The 23,401-nt window shown below is 42.9% G+C and overlaps 1 protein-coding gene across 2 annotated transcripts in view; it reads right to left on the bottom strand.

Moving 5' to 3' along the window:
• Window positions 1-14,988: 14,988 nt before the first annotated feature.
• The window catches only part of kcng4a (potassium voltage-gated channel, subfamily G, member 4a), a 34,141-nt gene continuing 25,728 nt past the window's right edge, over window positions 14,989-23,401 (bottom strand). For both annotated transcript variants that reach the window (XM_088997049.1, XM_088997048.1), the window contains one exon: window positions 14,989-17,667. In XM_088997049.1, coding sequence (XP_088853175.1) covers window positions 16,762-17,667 — 906 coding nt within the window. In that variant the 3' untranslated portion in view covers window positions 14,989-16,761. The remainder of the gene's footprint in view (window positions 17,668-23,401) is intronic.

The raw sequence follows: 23,401 nt of genomic DNA, 5'->3' as shown, positions 1-23,401 counted from the left end.
CTGGTCGGAGCAGGTCTTAAGGAGTCGGGAACTGATGTCATCCGGACCTGCTGCCTTCCTCACTTCCATCCTCCTCAATTGGTTCCTCACCTGCACAGTTGTGACAGACAGGTAGGAACTGGGAGGCAGAGTGGCGGCTGAGGGTGTGGCAACGGTTGGGAGGGCAGTTGTTGGTTGCGGGAAGCTGGTCGTGAGAAGGGTCAGGGAGGGTAAGGCCACAATGAGAGTTGGTGCAGGAGCAGCTACAGGTGAAGTTGACCGTGGGCCGGGGGCGACAGGCGTCTTGTCAAACCGATTGAAAAAGCGGTTGAGCTCATCTGCCCAGTCCTTGTCTTTTTCGTTCAATGTCACTGGTCTTTTGTGGCCTGAGATGTTTTTCAGGCCCTTCCAGACACCAGCGACATTGCTGGCTTACAGCTGCTCCTCCATTTTCATCCTGTAGGCCTTCTTTCCCTCTCTGATCTTCCTCCTCAGTTGGATCTGCACGGCCTTCAGTTCCTCTCTGTTGCCCGACACAAAAGCCCTTTTCTTTTCCTTCAGGAGGGCTTTTATGTCGGGCTTAATCCATGGTTTGTTGTTGGAAAAACACCCCACAGTCCTGGTGGGTACGGTGTTTTGTTCACAAAAGTTTATGTAGTCTGTGATGGTGTCGGTGAGTGAATCAATGTCCTCCCCATGGATTTCAGTGAAGAGCTCCCACCTGGTTGACTCAAAACAGTCCCGCAGAGCTACTTCAGCTTCTGTGGACCATCTTCTGACCGTGCGGGTCACAGCTGGTTGCCTCTGGACAAGGGGATTGTACACAGGCTGGAGATAAACCATATTGTGGTCTGCTCTTCCGAGAGGGGGGAAGGGGGAGGGTTTGTATGCATCCTTGGCATTTGAATAAAATAGGTCCAATATGTTATTGTCTCTGGTGGCACAAGATACATACTGTGTGAATGTTGGGAGGTTGGATTCCAGGGAAACGTGATTGAAATCCCCTGAGATGATGAACAAGGCGTTGGGGTACTGGGTTTGCAGCTTGTTTACAACAGTCATAAGGGCATCGGAGGCAGCGCCGCCATTTGCCGTAGGGGGAATGTACGCCGTCACGGCTCTGACGTGTGAGAATTCCCGCGGCAGGTAATGCGGCCGGAGGCTAACGGCTAGCAGCTCGATGTCGCGAGTGCAGAGTTTTTCCTTGACCGTGATGTGCCCAGGGTTGCACCATTTGTCGTTCACAAATACAGCAATCCCCCCTCCTTTCTGCTTACCGCTGCCTTCATTTTTGTCCACTCGTACGAGTTGGAAACCCTCCAACTCTGATTGGGCGTCCGGAGTGATTGCCGAAAGCCATGTCTCCGTGACGAGTAGCAAGCTGGCTTCCCGGTACTCCCTCTGGTGCCGCGTTAGCGCCGCCAGCTCGTCCATTTTATTCGGGAGTGATCTCACATTCCCCATGATGACGGACGGGAGAACGTGTCGATATTTCCTCGTTCTTTTGCGGCGATCTTTCCCGGCCCGACATCCTCGTTTCCTCCTCTTCAGCTCGTCGGGGATGTCCGGTGCGGCGGCCGCTAGTCCGCTATTAGCCCGCCATGCTAGTAGCTGGTCTCGACTGTAAACAATGGGATTCCGAGTGCGAGTGGTTTCCCCGTTAACAGGAGCGGCGAAAAAGTAAAAAATAACGGCGATGAGCAAAAGAGACGATGCCCATCTCCTCTCCGTAGGTGTAGGGAACGAAATTAGACAAAGCAAAAACGGAAAAGTAAATAAATGAAAAAGTAGACAAGAAAAGGAAAGAGCTGCTGTGGAGGCAGCCACACAGGGGGGCGCTATCTTGAAAAATGAAAAAAAAAAAACATGATAAAACTAGAAAATGCCATCACTTCCGCTTCCGGGTCGAGCGTACGCTGGCGCGCTTTGGCTGCCGCTGCTTTCCCGCGAAATGTTTTTAACTTCTTTTAGCCTTTTTAACCTCTTTTTAGCTTTTTTATGGTTCACGAACCTCTGGAAATACCAGACAGTCACCAAACGAACGTTGGCTATCGATTCGTCTCATGATTCCGGTCGCTTATCCGGATCACAGACGAAGCCGTGTTATCATCTCCACCCACCTGTTCCCGCTGTCGAGGGCTAACCTGGCCGCTGCCTCTCTCTCGGTGTTGCTGGTGAATATCATGTCGCTTCTCCATCGACCTGTTGGACGGCTACAGTACTCGGCGGCGGAGCTGCTGAAGTTCCGCTCCCGATGGACGAGCGTGCCACTGGCGATTCTCCGGTTCCCGGAAATTGCTCGTCGCCCTTCCCGGAGGTATATCCACCGCGGAAATCGTAGAGGCTTTCACCTCGATGGCTCCAAGGATATCACCTCCCTGTGGTCGTCCGTCTGCCAGCCGCACAGAAGGAGCAGCCGCTCTGTCGATCACCGTATGTTAGCCGGCCTGGCTAGGTCGGCTAATGCGCCTCGTAGTGGGGACGCCACCAGCGTCAACTTCGGCCTCCTCAACGTCCGCTCTCTTACGGGAAAGGGGTGTCTTATCCAAGACATTCTAATTGACCGTAAGCTTGACTTCTTTTGTATAAATGAGAAATGGCGGGAGACTTCTCCGAGCTCAACGACGCGACTCCGCCAGGCTTTGTTTACATTTCTAAGCCCCGCCTCTCAGGCCGTGGAGGTGGTCTCGGGTTCCTTCAAGTTTCACTCAAGGAAACCCTATCATTCGAATGCCTTGCATGTAAAATTTCTGGACCTTCTCCCACTATCATAGCCACTGTATACTGTGCACCAAAGCCACATTGTGACTTTCTAAAAGAATTCTCTGATGTCCTCACACACCTCTCCACCCTGTCACCAAATGTAATGTGTGTCTCGGAGACTTCAACATCCACATGGATAATTCCACTCTTCCCCTCACTAAAGACTTCACCTCCTCACTTGACAGCTTTGGTCTGCATCAATTCTCTGACTTTCCCACCCTCATAAAAGGCCACACCCTGGACCTCATTTGCATGTCTGGCCTTATCCCAAACAATTGCACGGCTAATGAACTTCCTATAACAGACCATTTCATTCAACGTTTCCATCACCCTCTCTCTCCCCAAACCACCCCGTGTCATCACATATCGCAACATCAAGGACATCAACGTTGCCACCCTCGCTGAGATGATTGCCACCCTGACTCCGGACTACAACTCATCCCCTGTTGAACTTGTTTCCCGGACCTCACAAACACCCTCAGCGCCCTTGCTCCTGTAAAGTCCCGGTCTGTCCAATTTACCCGGTCCACCCCCTGGTTCACCGCCTATCTCCGCTCCATCAAGACAAAAACTCGCCAACTGGAAATACTTAACAGGAAGACCGGGCTCACTACTCACAAGGACATGTACACAACTCACCTCACCCATTACAAGGACTCAATCTCACGCGCAAAATCGCAATATTACTCTGGACTCATTGACTCTAATCCTGGAAACTCACGGGTCCTCTTTTCCCTCTATCACAAAATCGTACAACCTCCTATCTCTCTCCCCTCACACTTTTATTCATCTGATACATGCAACACTCTGCTTATGTTTTTTAGTGAAAAGATCAACAAAATCCATCAGCACCTCAGGTCCTCTGTCCCCCCTCTCCCAGCCTTTCTACTCCTTCCCAACTACTTTCCGCTTTTGAACTCCCCCATCCCTCTATAATCTCAGACATTATCACCAAATCCAAGAGCTCCTCCTGTCAACTCGACCCCCTCCCTACTATCCTTATCATTAGTCCTGCCTACCCTCTCTTCTCCCATTTATTTCAACCATTATTCACTCCTCATTATCAACTGGAATTGTTCCTATCCCACTCTATTGACTCCCTCCCTATTTTCAAGTCCCACCTCAAAACCCATTTGTTTAAAATTGCTTTCAATGTCTAGTTTAATCTGCTATTTTATTATGTATCATTTTACTTATGGTTTTATTGTTATGTGCTTTGTTTTATTGTTTTTATTGTAAAGTGTCCTTGGGTGTTTTGAAAGGCCCTTGAAATTAAATGTATTATTATTATTATAGAACCAATCAAAAACACATCAATATCGGCTCGTCTGTGTAAGCTCTCAGTCGTACAGGAGTGGTCCATCGATGAGAAGGTTTCTTCAGCCGTCATCTATACAAATTTGAAGGTTTCGGACGTTTCGCCTCCTATTCAAGAGACCACTCCCTGTGGCCCCACAGGGAGTGCAGATGTGTGTGTGTGTGGCATTACCCAGATGGCCATGCTGCTGATGCTGAGGGGAAGCAGCCAACAAATTTACATCACACACAGGTCATCCTCCAGACATACCAGACCCTTTTCTGGCACTGAAATCTACAAGATAAACTTTAATCACTTGCATTTCGATGAACGTGTGGGCGAGGGAACATGTCTTTGCTGGGAGCAAACACTTTTTCAATATGATTTCTAGGTGTAATCTATTCATTTGCAGAGCTGCTCCTCCTCACGGAGCCTAATCCATCTGATTTGGGGCATTAGATCGGGTCACACCCCGAACTGGTCGGCAGCCAATTACAGAGTGCATTTACAGTGACATAATCAATCATAAGAAGAGAGCTTATTACGATAGTTCATCACGTTTACCTCTGTCTGATTTTTCCAATTCAAGCACAATCGATTCATCAGTGGAGATGTGACCATCCAGGACATGTAGTCTAATAATTAAGTGCCAATCTCTAGCTCAACTCTTCTTTGCTTATCTGTCATGGTGGTCCTGCACATGTGCATTGTATATAACAAAGCTGGAAATCAGTCAATTTGCATCCCAGTTTCTGAGTCAATATTTTCTCATTCAATCAAATGCATTGAAATGCAACATTGCAAATGAGCATACGTGTTGCCAAACACAAAGCTGCCAAAAGATTTCGAAACAAGCAATGCTGAGTTTCAGTTTAAAATTATATTTGTTTCAAATTGGCTGACAGAAAATGTTTCTGGAACATAAAATGAAAATTTGCTCCTTTGTTCAATGCTAATTAAAGAAAAAAACATCTTAATTTTATATATACTGGATATAAAAAAGAAAATTATTGCTTGGTTGTTTTTAAGTGAATTGTATTATGTCAAATGTATTTTCTCCAAATAATACAGAATGAGTCCATAAAAATTTCAGTAGGATCCTCGAAGACTGACAAATTTGATAGCTGCTGCTCTCCACTCAATCAATCTCCTTGTTCCACTGTCATACCTTTTTTTGTTAAATAAAACCCTTGTTTTGGGTACCTCATACTAAACCTACAAATATGTAATTGCTACTCAAAATTCGTGACTTGCTCCTGAAATGAATATCAAAAGTGTTCCTCTAAGAAAAAACATATTTGCGTCTTGGATACTCTAGAAGAAAAGGGGTCATGCATTTTTAACAGACTGGAGTCTACAAAACAGTATTATATTCGTATTATAGTATTCATTTATCGTATGGTCGAGTGAATCAGAAAAACCGAAAATATTGGAGTTGTTTTTGTCAAAAAAAAAAAAAAGAAAACACAGCAGATGACATTTTGATCCATCTAGTGTGTCTGCAGACTGTCACCAGTCACAATGCACATTTGCAATTTAAATCTAATTCGATAGCGCTATATCACTGTTAATACTGCTATATTATGCACACATTTATGACTGATTCAATGAAATTGTGTTTGTGAGATGCCGATCATACAGTATACTGTCAACATTATAGGGGTGCCCTGTGGTGCTGGATTTCTTAGTGTGAAAAAAACGGATTAAAGTAATCGGGTTAGCAAAGTTTCGAGGAAATGAAGAGACAAATAATGAAATAAGGCCTGAAAGTGTTAAAATACAATTTTATACAGTAGATGTATTATTATATTGTATATTATTATTATATTGTATATTATATTGTGTAGTGCCTCTTTGCAATTGTATAGTGCCTCTTTGCAATTTCTTTGGAATTTTTTTGCTGATGATACTAGTGCAGCGTGTGAACCAAATTCCTTGTGTGTTCTACATACTTGGCAATAAAGATGATTCTGATTCTGATATTGTCACAAATAAAAACCTGATTAAAATAATATACAATATAATCAGTGACGTGCAGTCAGGGGAGGCAGGTGAGGCAGTGCCTCACCTGTCATCATGGAAATATCAAATGAAAAAATTAATTAAACAGTTATATTTATTCAGTGATTTGTACTTTAGTTATTTTCCATTTAACTTCACCGTTTTTGGATTTGTTTTCAAAATCGCTGAATTTTCACATTTACTGTTCAAATACTAAGTAGAGACGAGCGGGGAGGCAGCAGCCGGCTGAGCCTCAGCATGGATTGCGCAATGACTATGCTAACTGTGCTGTGCTGGCTTGCTCTGCAGTGAGACCGCATTGCTGCTGAGCATATGAACTAAATTTCTACAGTTTAGCTGGTGTATATAATGTAGAGTCACTTTACATTATAAACACAGTACTATAGTGTTTATTTTATTTTATTCTATTTTATTTTTATCAAAACTGTGTGCATAGGTGAGATACACAGTTCTCCTGCCTCATGACAGGGGGCGCTGGTGATCACAGATTCTTCTTTTATAAGGTAATACAATAATCACCTTTTTTTAAATTATGTTCTTCTATGCTACAGTTTATATAAAGAATGCTGACATGACATTTTAAACAAAACACATTAACTGTTGCCAATCAAATGGTGAAAAAGCTACTCTGTAGAGTTCATGTTTGTAAATCTGACTGTGATGACGTCAGTGCCTCAACAGCCATGAACCTCACCGCACGTCACTGAATATAATATATGTCAAGTAAAAACGGAGTGTAAAACGGAACCAAATAACATGCAGTGGAGCTGTGAAGTATGACTGTGACTATGACTATGAGATGGTGTCTCCAGAGTGGCTGCATTTACAGCAACTCCTGTATTTTTTTTTTGCAGCTGTGAAATGTACATGTCTCCACTGTGAAACAAATAAAGGCTAATCTAATCTAATCTAATGAGGGAAAACTGATTGATATTTTACTTTACAAAAAAAACAACAACAACAAAAACACACAGTCATGCCATATGTAACCCGAATTAAAAAATCCAACTTTCCCAATTAAAGGCTTTCTGATTCTGTTTTTGGCAACCGGCATCAACTGAATGGCCATTGTGCTGAGCATTCGGATGCCATGACCACCTGGGTACACTTGAAGACAGAGGCATATATGGGTAAGAAAGGGTTTGATGCCACTTTTTGATACATTTCCCAGTATTTGCCGAAGAGATGCTCATCTAGAAGTGACATGCTGTACTCTTCAATTAACTGTCACTATTCAAAGCTCGTATCCAGATTTGCCAGTCACAGCAAAAGAAAGACGTATCCTGAAATAATGCAAGCTTTGCTGTTAACTCTTAAAAGACTTGTGAGCAATATTTTCTATGTACTGAGGCAGCTGGACTACCTGATCAGTGCTGTGTCTGAGACAGGCACTGATTGTTTTTCAACTGAGAGTGGAGGGAACAGTGAATTTGTGCTCAATGGACATATGACCATGAGCGGAGTGCTGTGTGATGGTCAGGGTTTATAAAACAACACAGGACAACCGACGTCTCTAGACAAATTGTGTCCATAATTTGTGAAATGGCTTCAAATGACTTCTACTGAGCGTATTTTACAAAGATTCCACCGTATATAGCTATATTTTACGTTTTAAGACTCGCGCTGAATATTCCGGAAGTCTTGTTTTTGAGTTGGTGATGAATCCTCACCCTATGTCACTGAAGGAACGCCCCTCAGCGAGAAAGGACATACCTAATTTAAAACAGATTCTTTACTTACAGACAGTGTATTGTCGGTGTTCAAATACCTGACATGTTTCGGCGTATACTTCTGCCTTCGTCACGGTGTCACGGATGTTGTTGTGACGCGCCATTTTCAGCTGGTGTTGCTATGAGGGCGTGACCTACCTTGTCAGATCTGACAGGCAAGTCACGCCCCCCGCTGTCCGCTCGTCCCTCCAGGATACTGCTCCAGGTAGTAGAGAGCATGTAAGCTCCCTCATCCCTGTTGATGGTCCTTGGTTCTCACTTCCAGATTTCAATGGCCTCCCTGATCCAGCGCTGTTGTTTGTTTTCTTTGGTGTGGATGACTCTGGCCTTCTCCCAGTCCATGATGTGATTTTCTCTTTTGCAGTGGTCTGTGATGGCAGATTTATGGTGTTCCTGTTGTGCTTGTTCTTTTATTGCTCTTGTTTGTATTGTTGCTGTCTCCTTCTCACACTCTTTCTTGTGCTCTTTCATCTTGAATTGAAACTCCTCCCTGTCTCCCCGATGTATGATTTATTGCAAAGTCAAAGTGAGCTTTATTGTCAAATATGCTAATATGCATGACATACAGCACAGATATATTGAGTTGCATTTATTTTCCGGGTGTATTTTGTCCTTTGGGTGTACCAAGATCTGTCGGAGAGTTGTGTGTGGCTTGACCGGTGTGTTTATGTTGTGTTTCCTCAGTGCTCTTTGTATGCATTCTGTGATCCCTCTCATGTATGGCAACTGTGCTCTTTCGATGAGAAGGTTTCTTCAGCCGTCATCTGTACAAAAGTGAAGGTTTCGGACGTTTCGCCTCCTATCCAAGAGGCTTCGTCAGCGAACTAAAGTCTGACTGGTCGTATCGGCCCCATTTATATATCCCTAATGTCCAGACCTGGTGGCGCCGGACACAGCTATGATAGGTCCCTACTCTCAGGTTGGGGGGGCGCGGGACCCCCCCCTTGTGGCCCCACTGATTGTTCCCGCAGGTTGGTCCCGCGCCCCCCCAACCTGAGAGTAGGGACCTATCATAGCTGTGTCCGGCGCCACCAGGTCTGGACATTAGGGATATATAAATGGGGCCGATACGACCAGTCAGACTTTAGTTCGCTGACGAAGCCTCTTGGATAGGAGACGAAACGTCCGAAACCTTCACTTTTGTACAGATGACGGCTGAAGAAACCTTCTCATCGATGGACCACTCCTGTACGACTGAGAGCTTACACAGGCCAACTGTGCTCTTGTTTGTTTGTTTGCTTTTTCTTTCTCCCCTGTATTGTGTTGTTTTTAACCTGCTCTGCCCCTTTAGTTACTGCCCACTGAGGATATTGGCATTTTTGTAGTGCGTGTTGTATACATTTTTCCTCCTGTGTTCTGTCCTCCGGGTCCGTGATCATTGTGGTACGTTCATGTAATGTTCTGACGACTGACAACCTATGAATAGTGGGGTGTTCAGATGTGCAAAGGAGATATTGGTCAGTATGTGTGGGTTTCCCGTGTACTTTTATTTTAATGTCAAGTGTGTTAGATATCAAGTAGAAAGATGAATTTAATACAACAAAGGACATACCTTTCATCACCTCAATGCATTTTGCAATACATTGTTTGGTCTGAAATTTCGTGTTGATCCGTGTTGATGGCGACATTAGAAGGACACATAAATAACACGATGGTGAATCCTTGTGTGTGGCACCGAGCATCTATTTGATATTCACTGACAAAAATTGTTAGGAATTAATCAGCCCGTTTCCACTGAGCTTTCCACGGAGCTTTGTCGCCCTCTTCTGCCTCTTTTCAGTGCTACACCCCCCCCCCCCCCCCAGTGGACACACATTCGGTGCTACATTTTCCCCCTCAAAATGACACGGAATAAATTCTTTAATCCATCCATCCATCCATCCATCCATCCATCCATCCATCCATCCATCCATCCATCCATCCATCCATCCATCCATCCATCTTCTGCCGCTTATCCGGGGTCGGGTCGCGGGGACAGCAGCTTCAGTAGGGAAGCCCAGACTTCCCTCTCCCCCCTCTTTCATCGATTTCAAATATGTATGCTTTCCTCTTCAGAACTATTTGAATCATATTCATAACTGGATAAGTAACAAGAAAGCATATTCTCCCGTCACAAAGACAAGTACGATAGCTTGCAAGGCCAAATATAAACAGACAAACTTTCAAAGCGAAAAGTGGACTACTATCTCAGCAGAATACATTTGTACGCCAAGCTCAGTTGAAGAAGGCATCCGTTCGGGCCAGCTTTCGGGTTGCTAAGCTGATAGCAAGCAGTGGTAAGCCTTTCACAAACGGAGAGTTTGTGAACAAATGTATGGATGCTGTCGCGGAGGAGTTGTGTCCCGAGAAGAAAGATGCATACAATGCCTTAGGTCTGTCAGTACAATCACCAGACGTGGTGAAGAAATCGGGATGAATGTATATGTCCAGCTGCAGCAGAAGACGAAAGAATGCGACTTTTTTCATTAGCACTGGATGAGAGCACGGACGTGCAAGACACAGTTAAACTACTCATTTTTATTCGTGGAGTTAGCGCAAACTTTGAGATATGCGAGGAGCTGCCAGCCCTCCAAAGTCTCAAAGGGACTACACAGGGGGAGGATATTTTTGACCAAGTGTACCAAACCATGGAGAAGGTGGACCCGAGTTACAGAATTGTGATGTTATGAAAGACGCATTCAAGCCCAACAGTCTCACTGACTTCTAAGCCGCTATCCCATATATCCAAACATCAAAAAACACGCTATGAAAATGTCCACAGTTTTTGGCAGCACAAATATCTACGAGAAAACCTTTTCTGGCATGAAACTGCTGAAAACTCCGATGAGATCAAGATTGATAGAAGAACATTTACATCAGTGCTTGAGACTGGCTGTAACTAGAATGGAACCCGATATTTAACTTCTCACTAGCCAGATGAAGACCCTCAGTTCACACTGATGAACATAAATAGGAAAGCTCACTTTTCTGACTTGAATGAGTGTGCTGTGTAGGTGCTGTATCACTTAGTTCACTTTCTCAACCTGCTTCCTTTGTGGTTTTCACAGGGAAGTTGATGAGGGTCATCTGCAAACAGTGGTGTCTAGAAGTCTACTGGAACCTACAAAGGATTATAAGGAAGCAGCACATGAACTTTAAGAGACTGCTCATATGTGTCAGAGAGATTCTGCTCTGACAACTGAGCTGAACTTTTATCTGTTAAGATTGTGCATGGCACAACAGAAAGTTAATGTTCCTCGGCTTTTTTTCTATGAACACAGAGAGTTATTTAGTTATTATTTATTTCATAAATAGTGTTATTTATTTCCCGTTTTTCTATGAAGAACCCAGATAGTTATTTAGTTGTTATTTATTTCATCTCATCTCATCTCATTTTCCGTACCGCTTATTCCTCATTAGGGTCGCGGGGGTTGCTGGAGCCTATCTCAGCTGTCTTCGGGCACGAGGCGGGAGACACCCTGAATTGGTTGCCAGCCAATCGCAGGGCACACAAAGACATACAACAGTCATTCTCACACTCACACCCAGGGACAATTTGGAGTGGTCAATCTGCCTGCCATGCATGTTTTTGGAGTGTGGGAGGAAACCACAGGACCCGGAGAAAACCCACGCGGGTCCGGGGAGAACATGCAAACTCCACACAGGGAGGCCGGACCGGGAAGCGAACCGGCGACCTCTGCACTGTGAAGCCGGTGTGCTAACCACTCGACTACCGGGCCGCCTATTTATTTCCAGATTTTTTTTCTGTGAAGAACTCAGAGAGGGTTATTTAGTTATTATTTATTTCATTAATAGTGTTATTATTTGTTTCCTGACATTTTGTCTGTAAAGAACCTGGAAAGGGTTATTTGGTTATGTGTGGCTTTCTGGAAAACATTTTTTTTAAGATCCCCTACGATCGTCACACTTTTTCTGTTACAAACTGACACCGCCCCCCCATCACAGAAGGGAAAAGTTATGTGGCCCTCACAGGAAAACGTTTGGGGACCCCTGTTTTAGACACTTTAAGTCATTTTTATTGGTGTTTTGCATTTGTCTAAAATATGATACTATGTGTTTTGGGTATTTTAGATGCTATAAAACGTTTTTATGATGTCAGTTAGGAAACAAAAAAGTGACGTTGGTTGTCCTTTAAAGAAAAAGCACTTATTAAATTTGGGTAGATTGAGGATTTGAGGTAAAATGAGCGCAGTAAAGTGTGATGACACAAATCATTGAAGTGTTTTGCCTGTCATCAGTCGCTTCAGGCAACTTGACAAAGACTTGTTCCTCTTGCTGTCAGCATGAAATCAATATCCATGTACCCATCAACGCTATAGCACAGTGGTTTTACCATCTGCTTTCCAAGCAGGCCATTAGATCCATTGGAGGAAAGACAAAGGCAGTCCTCCCATTTGACACCAAGAGGCTGCCAAGGTTTAAAGTGCCGGTTTAACGTCATCTGGTCTCTAGGAGCAACAGGACTGGACACATGAACCTACACACTTTCCCTTCTGCCCTTTCAATGGAGAATTAAAGGTTCCAGCTGGTTCCTGCACCAAATATACTCCATCACATGGCTAAATACAGCATAACAGTGAGACCTCAACTTACAAACACCTTATCTTACAAACGTTTCGTCTTACAAACGTCAAATTTATGACAATTAAACCTTATAATAAGCACTATTTTCATAATACACACCCACCACGGCTGGCGGAGTGATCTTCGGCGGAAGCACACGACCGAACAGCATCAGAGGTTAAGTTACCAACAGTCCTTATGGAAGGTGACTCCTTCCATAAGCCATCAACGACCATCAAAAAGGTAAATACAACTTTATTTTACAGCACAGTTTATTTCTTTAATTACGGTCCTCATGTAATGCGCCTCTCTTTCCAAACAGCAATTCCCTTTGACCTTCGACCTCCAACGCCATTCCATCAAGCCATAAATGACCATCACAAATGTAAATAAAGTGACTTTATGATACAATGCAGTGTATTTCTTTCATTACAATACAATAGCACATTTATTATACATAGAATAAGGTATGTTGTGTGTAGTTTTAAGGCTTATTTAGTTGAAAAGTATATTTTATGGAAACCCGCGAACGGATTATTCCCATTTTAATGGCTTCCTATGGGAATGTTTTTTTGGAGATACACACTTTTCGCCTTACACACTCTGTCTGGGAACCAATTAAGTTCGTAAGTTGAGGTCTCACTGTACTTCCCCCAAGCCATTTACTCTATGAACAGTAGCCCAAATGGAATTGTATAGTGCCTCTTTGCAATTTTTTTGCTGATGATACTAGTGCAGCGTGTTCGACCGGAAACAAATTCCTTGTGTGTTCTACATACTTGGCAATAAAGATGATTCTGATTCTGATACTGTACAGGTACATTTTTATGTCATATTCTAGATCGATCCAATTCAAAGCATCATAGCATAAGAACACATGAAAAAAATAGAGTGTATACTCAACGTAAATATTATTAAAGGTTACGTTCTGCCATACAGTAATACAAATTGTTTCACTTTTAATGGAAATTATACTGGTCAAAATAAGTATGTGACCCGTAAAAAACAAACAAAAGATATGGACTATGAATACAGGAAAAAAAAACAAGGAAAATCTTACCTTTTGAGGATTATTCCCACTTCCTTCATTGTGATTGTATGACATTGTGTGCAGGAGTATTCAGCACAATATGAAGGCATCCTTGTTATTTTGCTTTTCGTGACATCAACAATCATCATGTGTTTGCCCCGACGAACTGCGGGTCACGAATGCAACTCAGAGATGGAGGTTGAATCTATTCTTCATGTGTATGGAACCTTATGGTTAAAGTGGTTCGGTGACCACTTAGCAGAAAACCATGTTTTTTTTTTTCTCTTTTGAATGAAAATTGACTGTATATTGGCTGTCATAGCGACCTAGTTGGGTCTACTGATTTGGTAATTTGGACGTGTTTGGCATTGTAATGGATACACTGGCAAATACACAGAACCATTAGAACCTAGTTCCCCTCAGAGCACTCACTGGTCAGTCATGAGGTGGAAACATTTTCCTCCAGGGGAATCAGCCTGTCAGCCGAATTGTTGCCAGCCCTGGTGTTTTGTGATGCGGACATAGCTGAGTAATATTGCCCGCCCCCCCTGGAAGAAAAGTGGGGACTGAGCATTCCCCAGGTGCTTCTCATTATACACCATCTTGTTTCAACCTCCGTCCCACAAAAAAAAAATGTTGTTGTTCCATGACCTCACGGCAAGCAGAGAGGACTGACGAACATCTGTGTCTGCGCCGCTGAATAAATGGAAATATGTTTGAAGTGCATGAGTGTTAATGACCTGACCAAGCCACCAAATGGAAAAAAAGCAAACACGTCTGTCTCAGTGAATTCCAAATACAGTATAGCTAACACAATGAAGAGGGACGACCATAACATGCCCCCTATCAGTAGCTAACCAATCGAAGGAAAGTGATTACCTTCTTTAAATAATTTTAAAGAATTTAAAGAAATTATATTATGAAAGGATTAAAAAATTACCTGCAACACCTTCTGGGAATAAGTTTTCAGATATTGATCTTCTAGGTGAACAATGGTTTTATATCGTGTATAATCCATAACACCTGCTTGCGTAAAACAGGTTTACCCAATTCAAATAGATATACTTCAAACCATATGTTGGTTCAGAAGGTCACTTAAATTATAAATCTGACTGAAATGAATTGGGACACCATATGGTCAAAGGAAACCAATCACTCGTAATCTGTGTAGAGAAAAAGCTATCTCTTACAGCAACCATGGGTTAGCATTGCGTTTCTGGCAGTTTGGGTGTATGTCCCGTAATCCTAACTTTAATCTAGATTATGATCACATCTGGCATGTCCTTGTGTGCTTCTATTAGGGGACCTTACTACTCTTCTTCAAATAATAGAGTGTCTTTTTATTAAACTTGGAGACGTTCCCAGTCACATTATCATGTTGTGATCTAAAGCCAAGAGATTTGCAGACATGGCACTCATCCATTTTGGTGTATTTGTGCATGTGCCAACAAACAGATGGGGATCTTTCGTGGAAAATGTATTTGTGAGGCTGAATGGAGATGCTGTCTTTCCCTTCTCACAAATGTTCTGCGGTGTGACTGCAAATCACTGGCTTTTACACTTGAGACACCAACAAATGCAAACATTGGATTTGCCTTTGATTATTGCAAGAGCTTTTATTTGTAGCGTTGCAAAGTACATTTTGTGGTTGTTAGCGCTCATTCTCTACTAGTCAATCACAAAAAGCATGCCTTCATTTGTTCCTTTCCCTCTGTGTCTTTTTCAATATATGATGAACCTATACCTCATTGTTTAAACACTGCATGTTCTCACTCATGCGCACTTGATCAGATTTTTTTTATTGAATGCTTTCACGGACAGCAATCACTGAAGTGGACAGTTTATCATGTTATCAGGTTACAGGTTGCATGAAAGGGTTGAACATACAAATAGTTAGACATACAGTACATGCATTAACCAAATGACATTACATGCCAATCGCCATCTCAGAACCAAAAGACGACATAATAGGTGGCATTGATAACTCAATTTCATCTCCAAATTTGACCACTTTAGTGTGCTTGATTTAGGATGTTCCTCCGCATTTCCCCCAAAAATAACTTTCATACAATAGTTGAGATGGAACATGTGACAACTGAATTGATTGAATAAAGTTTCTTTTTTTGTTTGTAGCACTGTGAAACAGTTTTTTTGTCGATGAGTTTTGCATGTCTGTAAACTGATGTGTGCAGTAAGAATATGTGTCATTCATACATTGACACTTTAGGTTAGGAGGCAGGTATTTTCACAAAGGAAGACAAAAACACCTTTGGATTGAAATTGCATGTTCATGGAAGCAAAGAGTCACTAATATTGCAGCAGGCTTTCGATCGGACAACCTGTGCCATCGGGTTTAAAGGGTTTTCAAGGGCCTTTCAGTCTGTGTCAGCGTCGCATGCATGCAAAAACACTCAGATGCGCCCTCAGATCTGGCATCAGCTACCTGAAGAGCGAAATAATTGCAGCAGATGTAATCTCATTATTCTTAAAGGACAATCGACGTCACCTTTTTGTTTTTTAACTGACACCAGAAAAACGTTTTATAGCATATAAAATACCCAAAACACGCAGTATGATATTTTTAGTCAAATGCAAAACACCCATAAAAATGACTTAAAGTGTCCAAAATCTGCAAAAAATTGAGCTGCGAATTGGGCATTTTCAGAAAGTCCCGGCCCCAGTTCGTGACGTCACGCCAAGACGTCTTGCATTGCTAGTGAATCAAAACAATGGCTTCAGATTCGGAGAATATGCTTTCTTTTTACACATCCAGTTATGAATATGATTCAAATAGTTCTGAAGAGGAAAGCATACATGTTTACAATCGATTAAATAATTTATTTGTGCCAATTTGAGGAAACATTGGGGAGAAATCTCTCACCCAAAAAAAGAGGCAAAAAATGGCGACCTCCTGTGGCCACCTCCGTTTCCACAGGCTGATAAATTCCTTATATGGCGCTTGGACACCCACTTCTGGCAGATTTTGGGTGCAACACGACGTCCCCAGACCAAACAAGTACAGCAAAATACATTGACGTGATGGAAGGACCACTACAATGCGTCCATTTTACGGTCAGGGGGGGTCCTTTAGTGACGTCACGTACAGACTCGTCACCAACTCAAAAACAAGACAGTGCGAGTCTTAAAACGAAAAATATAGCTATATGCGGTGGAATCTTTGTAAAATACGCTCAGTAGAAGTCATTTGAAGCCATTTTACAAATTATGCACACAACTTGTCCGGAGACGTCGGTTGTCCTTTAATGCTTTTAAGATGAGAATGGAGACCTTTTGGGCAAGAGGAGACGTGTTCTTATTTTAGTTTTTGACGTAAGGTGGAGATTGGAAGGTTTGGATTGACAGCAACAAATGTTCATTTAAAAAGCTGCTGCTGGGAGGCTGTAATTATTTGTTGCAGCATCTTTTCCTTTCTTTAAAAGAGCCAGCGACTCCAGAGAATGCATACTATCCTTATCCACATGGAACACTAGTCCAACAGCAGCTGAGTCTTCTAGTTTCACATCACCACCTTCTCCTCCATCAATCCCTGGGTCCTGCAGTTCCCCAGTGGCGTTTGTGGAGGCGGCAGCAGCTGCGGCGGCAGCACATTCCTCTTTGAACAAACGGTCATGCTCCATCTTAAGTTCTTGGTAGGAACGGGAGAACATGTGGAAGATGGAGGTCGCAGGGAAGGCCATGATCAGGATCCCACTCAGGATGCTGCTCAGGGCTACAACCTGCCCAGGGATAGATCGAGGCACCATGTCACCATAGCCCACTGTTGTCATGGAGATGATAGCCCACCAGTAGGAGGCGGGGATGCTGCTAAAGTCGTGAGGGCCCGTGAGCTCACTTTCGGCCAGGTGGACCAGTGGCGAGAACAAGGTGACTGCCACGCAGAGGAAAAGCAAGAGCAGGCCAAACTCACGAGTGCTGCGCCTCACCGTCAGTCCGAGTGTCTGCAGGCCAAGAGAGTGGCGAGCCAGTCGCATCACGTAAAGAATCCTCAAAGCCCGCAAGATCCTCAGCACCAGGCCCAGTTTGTCCAAATAGCCTTTGCCTCCCCCTGGTCGATCGCTTTCCAGGTTTGGGTCCTCCTCCTTTACCACCAAAGACACATAGTAAGGCAAGATGGCCATGGCGTCGATGATGTTGAGCGGCCCACGGAGGAAGTCTAACTTGCTGCGAGCCTGAATGAAGCGCAGGATAAACTCCAGCGAGAACCAGGCCACACACACCGTCTCGATGATGAACATGTTGTAGCATTTGGAGGAGCACTCGCCCTGAGGAGGACAGATCATTTGACGGGGAGAAAGAAACATGAAGAGAGTCAATGGAGGGGAGAATCAACATCAACTCTCAGACCAAACGATGACTTGTTCACATCTTTTTCACATTCTGAATCAATCACAAGGTGTAAACACGAACTACCACAGCCGCACTGGATTGATAGATAAAAATGTGACACGATCAATCACTTATTTATTTTTTTTATAGCTTTTGAGAAATTGGGTGGCAAATTGGAAGGAATCCTATAAATGATGAACTGAGCTTTGCAATGACACCGTTTTATAACCACCGTGTTACTCCACCTAATTCAGCCGCAGAAAATATACATTTCCCATAATTATTGTATATTTTCATCTGTATGTGTTTTGGTCTAGCCCACTAGCTTATCTTATCTTTGTTGTCAAAGCGACTTTCCGATGGCGAATAGAATTAAGTTCAGTTTTATGATTGTCTGGGTATTATCTAGGAATGGCAGGAGGAATTTCCTCGCAATCGAGATACAAGGAGTAGCTGACTCATCAGCAGAAGCCCACAAAAACTGACAAGTGTGAAGCAGGTAAAGTGTCTGGGTTTTTCCACACTGCAATTTTGTAGCTTGGACATTCAAATTTGAATGGCATGCTTGAAATGACAAAAAAAAAGCAAGACCCTTATTTGGCCTTCTTCAGCTTCTCAATGTTTGACTCACATCTTTCCATTCTATTCCATTACTCTTCCCTCACCGTGCAACCATCTTCCTGTCATTTCCTCCTCCTCATTATTCACTCTGGTTCTTCCTTCATCACCCTCAGCGAAGTGCAGCTCTTTCATCTGTCATTTAGCGGTTGTCCCAGATGTGGCTCACCCTTTTTCCTTTTAGTCTTCATTCGTTTCAGTTCCCCCAAGTGAAAGACAACTTCCTCTGTTGTTTCTCTGTGCATGACACACAAACGTGTCCCATTCCTGCGGCTCTCATTTATCATTTCCTTACCCACAGAATTCCTAAACTAATGTCGTTTTGACCATTTTATGACTGCTGTGTGAGGTGCAGTACAGCCTCACACTGTGCACCCTGCTATTATTTAGTTGCCAACAAGTGTTTTGCTGTTTTTATCAGCACAACAAATTATTTCTATTAGCTGCTCGGCACGGTTATCCTTCCATTTGGTTCTTGGCTGACTAGCATTATGAGGTTTTATGGTAATGTTCTGAAAGATCTGGAAACCTCACCGTCAGCATCCCGCATGCCTCATCCTTCGTCCACTCTCGTACCTCCACGTGAGCTAAAATAAGGATGCCCTATACAGTGATTTATAAACACAAAAATAAAATTTTCACGACTTGTATTTTATTTTTTTTATTCATAATCAAGGTAATTGCACTGAAATACGTGTTTTCCTTGTGTGAGCAAGAAAGGGAGGGAAGGAAAATGGCTGGATGGGTTATTGCACTCCTTAATCGATCATATGCAAATACATCAGTCCTGACAATTCTACGTTTCCAACTTTGTGGGAACAGTCGGAAAGCAGTATGACCTTCCTCCAAGGTACAGAGCCATGGTTAAGTGAGGTTGGTGTACCCGGACATGAGAAACAAACGCCATCAATGACCTTTAGAATGAAATAGAAAGGTGCTTGTTAGCTGATCATCAATCAAGGCACATGCACATTATAAATTTAGGGGTAAAGTATTGGTAATGGTGCCACGGGCTATTCTCTTTAAATTCTTTCATTTCCATATCTATGTATAGTGACAACATATGATCCATCTTAAAATCCCACAACTGTAGCCCAGAAAATGAAAATTGGATTTCTAATGTCATCACCTAAATACATCACAATTTCTCTAGAGGCTTCAAGCAGACGTTTATAGAAATAAAGGACAAATATAATTATGGGACGATTCTATCTGAGAATAGCGTGTGCTAAATCTGACTAAATATCAACTTCTACACCCGTCCTCCTCCTCCGCCTCTTCAAACAAGCCAGCATTCCTCACACTGCCTCTGTGTGACATCCAGCCGTTAAAGCACGGTGGGAATTCAGAGCTGCCATTCCTGCATCAATCACTTTGCGCCCTGGGCTCCCATAGTTTGTCTCTCCTGTGCAGTTTCTACCTCTCATTTATTTCTCTCCTCTTTGCTTTCTCCGTCTTGTGTGCTGACATTAGTCCCATTAGGGCTCGGCAACGCTGTTCACACCCCTGGTATGAAAGGACATTTGTTACAGGAAAAGGAAACTTCTGTCTCTTCAAAGAGTGATAGGGCCTCACTGACCGTTTCTTTCAAACTGATGTATAGTTTCAGACTTCAGAATCAGAATCAGTAAACATGTAATCCTCCCACAATGGGGAAATGTGCAATCCACAACAGCAATTTGAAAGGGAATGAGGGTGAGGGGAGGGGGATGAAAGGATAAAAAAACAAGATATGCTAAGCATAGTAAAAATGTCTGAAGACTGAGATGTATACTGTAAACATGCAAAATGTTTCAAAGGGATGTTTTTGAGATACAGAGAAAGGTGGATAGGCTCCCATCTCATTTTTTGCAAAGGTCCCCCATGCCAGACTGGATATACAGCCCACCTTCTGCTATGAGTAAATTGCAAAGTGTTCCAGCCTCCCAGCTGTAAGCCAGAAAAGCATATGCAGTATGGCAAATTGATGGGTGAATGGATATTTTGCATGAAAGGAGTTTTGATGTAATATCCATGTAATATGACAGGAACAGACTTGATTCTCACACATAAATGTGCGACAGATGCCCGTATTGCTACATTTAATTTCTCTCATGATTAACATTCATTGGTGGAAACGTTTTGGGCAGCTGCCGTCAATGCTCAGATCATCATTATACGTCAGAGAACATGAGAAGCTTGCAATATGATCTGGGATATGAGAAAATACAATAACAAACCATTGTCATACATTTTCAATTTTATTTACTGCATGTAACAAAAACACGTGTCATATTGCACTGTATTGACAATTCACAAAAAATACATTTGACGTGGTCATTGCTAAAGCCCAAGATGATTACAGTGTAAACAGTGAAACAGATGCTGGTTGCATTTTTTTTAGTTCTTATAATGAGATGTAAAACTTGCCAGTTTGGAAAATGTGTTGAATTCTCAGTGTTTAACATTGATGTAGGCTTGCGTGGTAACGGTAGCACAGATGGTCAGGCAGCTAGAAGTGATGAATATAAAGTATACTGCTGTTATTAACATCTGTCTTTCGGTGATATATAGAAATTTGTCAAGATACTGGAAGAGATCTAATTTGTTCTGGGTTTTGAGTCACGAAACACACGCGCGCACACACATCAAACATAGGACAGCTGCTGGCTGTTCCATTGAGCAATGACTGTTGTAAAAATTCTTGTTTACGATCTGCCATCCACCCGGATTGAGGACCGTCACTTTACAATTGGAGTTGTAAGTGGCTGCCTCATCAATGAGACTCACAATGTGTGGATCAAAAGAGTAAATATGTTTTTTTTCTTCTTGTCAGACACTTCAACCGCTTTAAATTGTTGATGTTTTTAAACTTGGATCAGCTGAAGCTCAATAGTGCGAGCCGCCTTTGACAACTTGCGCTATTTCTGCCAGCCACATTTTTCTGAAAAGATGGAGAATGAATATGTGATGATAATAATAGCCAGGAATTAAAAAGATACTCAGAGATAAGCAAACCTCTTCAAAGGCTGATCTACTCTTATCTGAAACATGCCGTGCATATTCTGCAGCAGAGACAGAGATTAGGGGTTGAATTTTGGGTCTGACAATTCCATGTGTATAAGCTGCCGGTAAATGCATGGATTCCTCTCACATATTTAAGTGAAGATTCTAAATCAGTGCAAAGTGGGCTTAAAATGCAGAGACCGTGTAGTTGCGCTCAAGCGTAAGAAATCGCCTATTTGATTTCTGTGCCGGTTCAAGGCTTGCTTTGCCTGTTTGGGAATTTAGCAGACAATTTTGTGATACCGTAGGTCTTCTTGTGTACTCATGACACTTCCTTCAGATACACCCTGTACACCGGCACAATTAAAAGCTGATAGTCCATAAAACTTTACGAGTGTATCATACCACACCTAACCCTTGTTGCAGGTTTCACGGAGCCTCAGTTGAAAGCCTTCTTACATCTTCACACAGCAGAGAGACTGACCGGACAACAGCCGTTGTCAATCGGTGATGTGTCTAAAAGCAGGGTGAGGAAGAACTCCGGGAAAACACTGCAGATCCCTCCCACCCTGGTGACCACCAAGGGTGCCCTTAGGAAGACAATGCTATTTCTCTTCAAAACAAGCAAATCATTTGCTGGGGATTTAATTTCCTATGGATCCTTTTCCAACAATCATTGGTGGCCGTGGCTCTGTCGGTAGAGTGGCTTGTTCAGTCACCAAAGGCTTGTGAGTTCGATTGCTGCTCTATCCAAGTCATGTGTCATCGTGTCCTTGGGCAAGACACTTCAGCAATACTTGCCTCGAGTGTCAGTTAAACTGGTCATGGATGGAGGGGCCGTATGGACAGAGGCGGCCACACTCCCATCAGCCTGGCCCAGGGCAGGTATGGCTACAGAACGCAGTGTCCTGCCACCAGTTGGTGAATGTGTGAGTGCATGTATCGTGTACCCATTCTGAATTTGTCTCAGTGTCGAGAAAAGCAATATTTAAAACTTCTTTTTTTTCCTTTCAGCTTTTCCCTTCAGGGGTCGCTATAGCGAATTAGTTGATGCAATGATAATAATCAGGATTGGACATCCATATTTGTTACAGCTAATCTGCATTTATGTTGTGTTATTTTGTTTTTTGTTTTGGATGGCCTGCTACACCCATGATTTTAAAGATCAGCTCTTCAGCAAACTCTGCAGGATCACGAAAGCGACCATAAACATTTGAATCAGTTCTTTGAAGAGTGATGTCGCAAGGAGATGTCTCGGATGTTATCATATTTCATTCATAAATGCGTCACTTTTGTACATCAGATCGTCCAAATTATTGGATTGGATTGGATTGGATTGGATTTGCCTTTATTAGTCTCACAGTATTGGAGAAATAAATTCACTCTGTTAAAGAATGGGAGTCAGTTGAATTGACAGAATAAATACACGTCATGTCTCAATTTGATCTAGGAAAAATCCTGCAGAAAAAGACAATGTAGACCTTGTAGAACTGGTTTAGAAAATTACTGTCCAGCATCTGCCTCAGGGCATTCGATTTTCTCTCTCTCCATTTCCCTGTCCTCTCCCTCTTCCTCTCTCCCTCTCAAAAATCCCTCAAAAATAAAGAAAATTAATCAAAAGCTATTATTCCCTCTATGTTCAAAAGTTAGGAACAGAAACAGGAACAAAATGTTTAGGCCATCAATCACTTTTACCTTGCAGCGGACGTTGACTATGCTTCACTGAACCTGCTACCGCAGGGCGCAACACGCACCTTGCACTTGGGTCAAAGTCAATCAAATGGTGACAAAAAAACAGCTACGCCAAAAAGAAAGAAGAAGAGGTCCTCTGTCCATGTGTCATGGGTTATTAAAGGGCTTGTATTATATAACATCTCCATCGATCAGCTGCGGGCTGTTCTCCGGTAAACTGATAGTTGCAAGTACGCACGACATGTCCAGTGCAAGATGTGTAACTTTCTGAATGACATTCGTCCATCCATTTTCTACCTGGTTAGTGGTCACCGGTGAAGTCAGGCCTATACCCGATGACTGAATGGTCACCATCTAATCGCAGGGTGCAAAACA

The sequence above is a fragment of the Hippocampus bargibanti genome, linkage group LG05 (assembly GCF_051943395.1).
Source record: "Hippocampus bargibanti isolate YZ-2025 linkage group LG05, ASM5194339v1, whole genome shotgun sequence".
Classification (NCBI taxonomy): Eukaryota; Metazoa; Chordata; class Actinopteri; order Syngnathiformes; family Syngnathidae; genus Hippocampus; species Hippocampus bargibanti.
The sequence above is the reverse complement of the archived record's forward strand: the minus strand, read 5'-3'. Positions and strand labels throughout refer to the sequence as shown.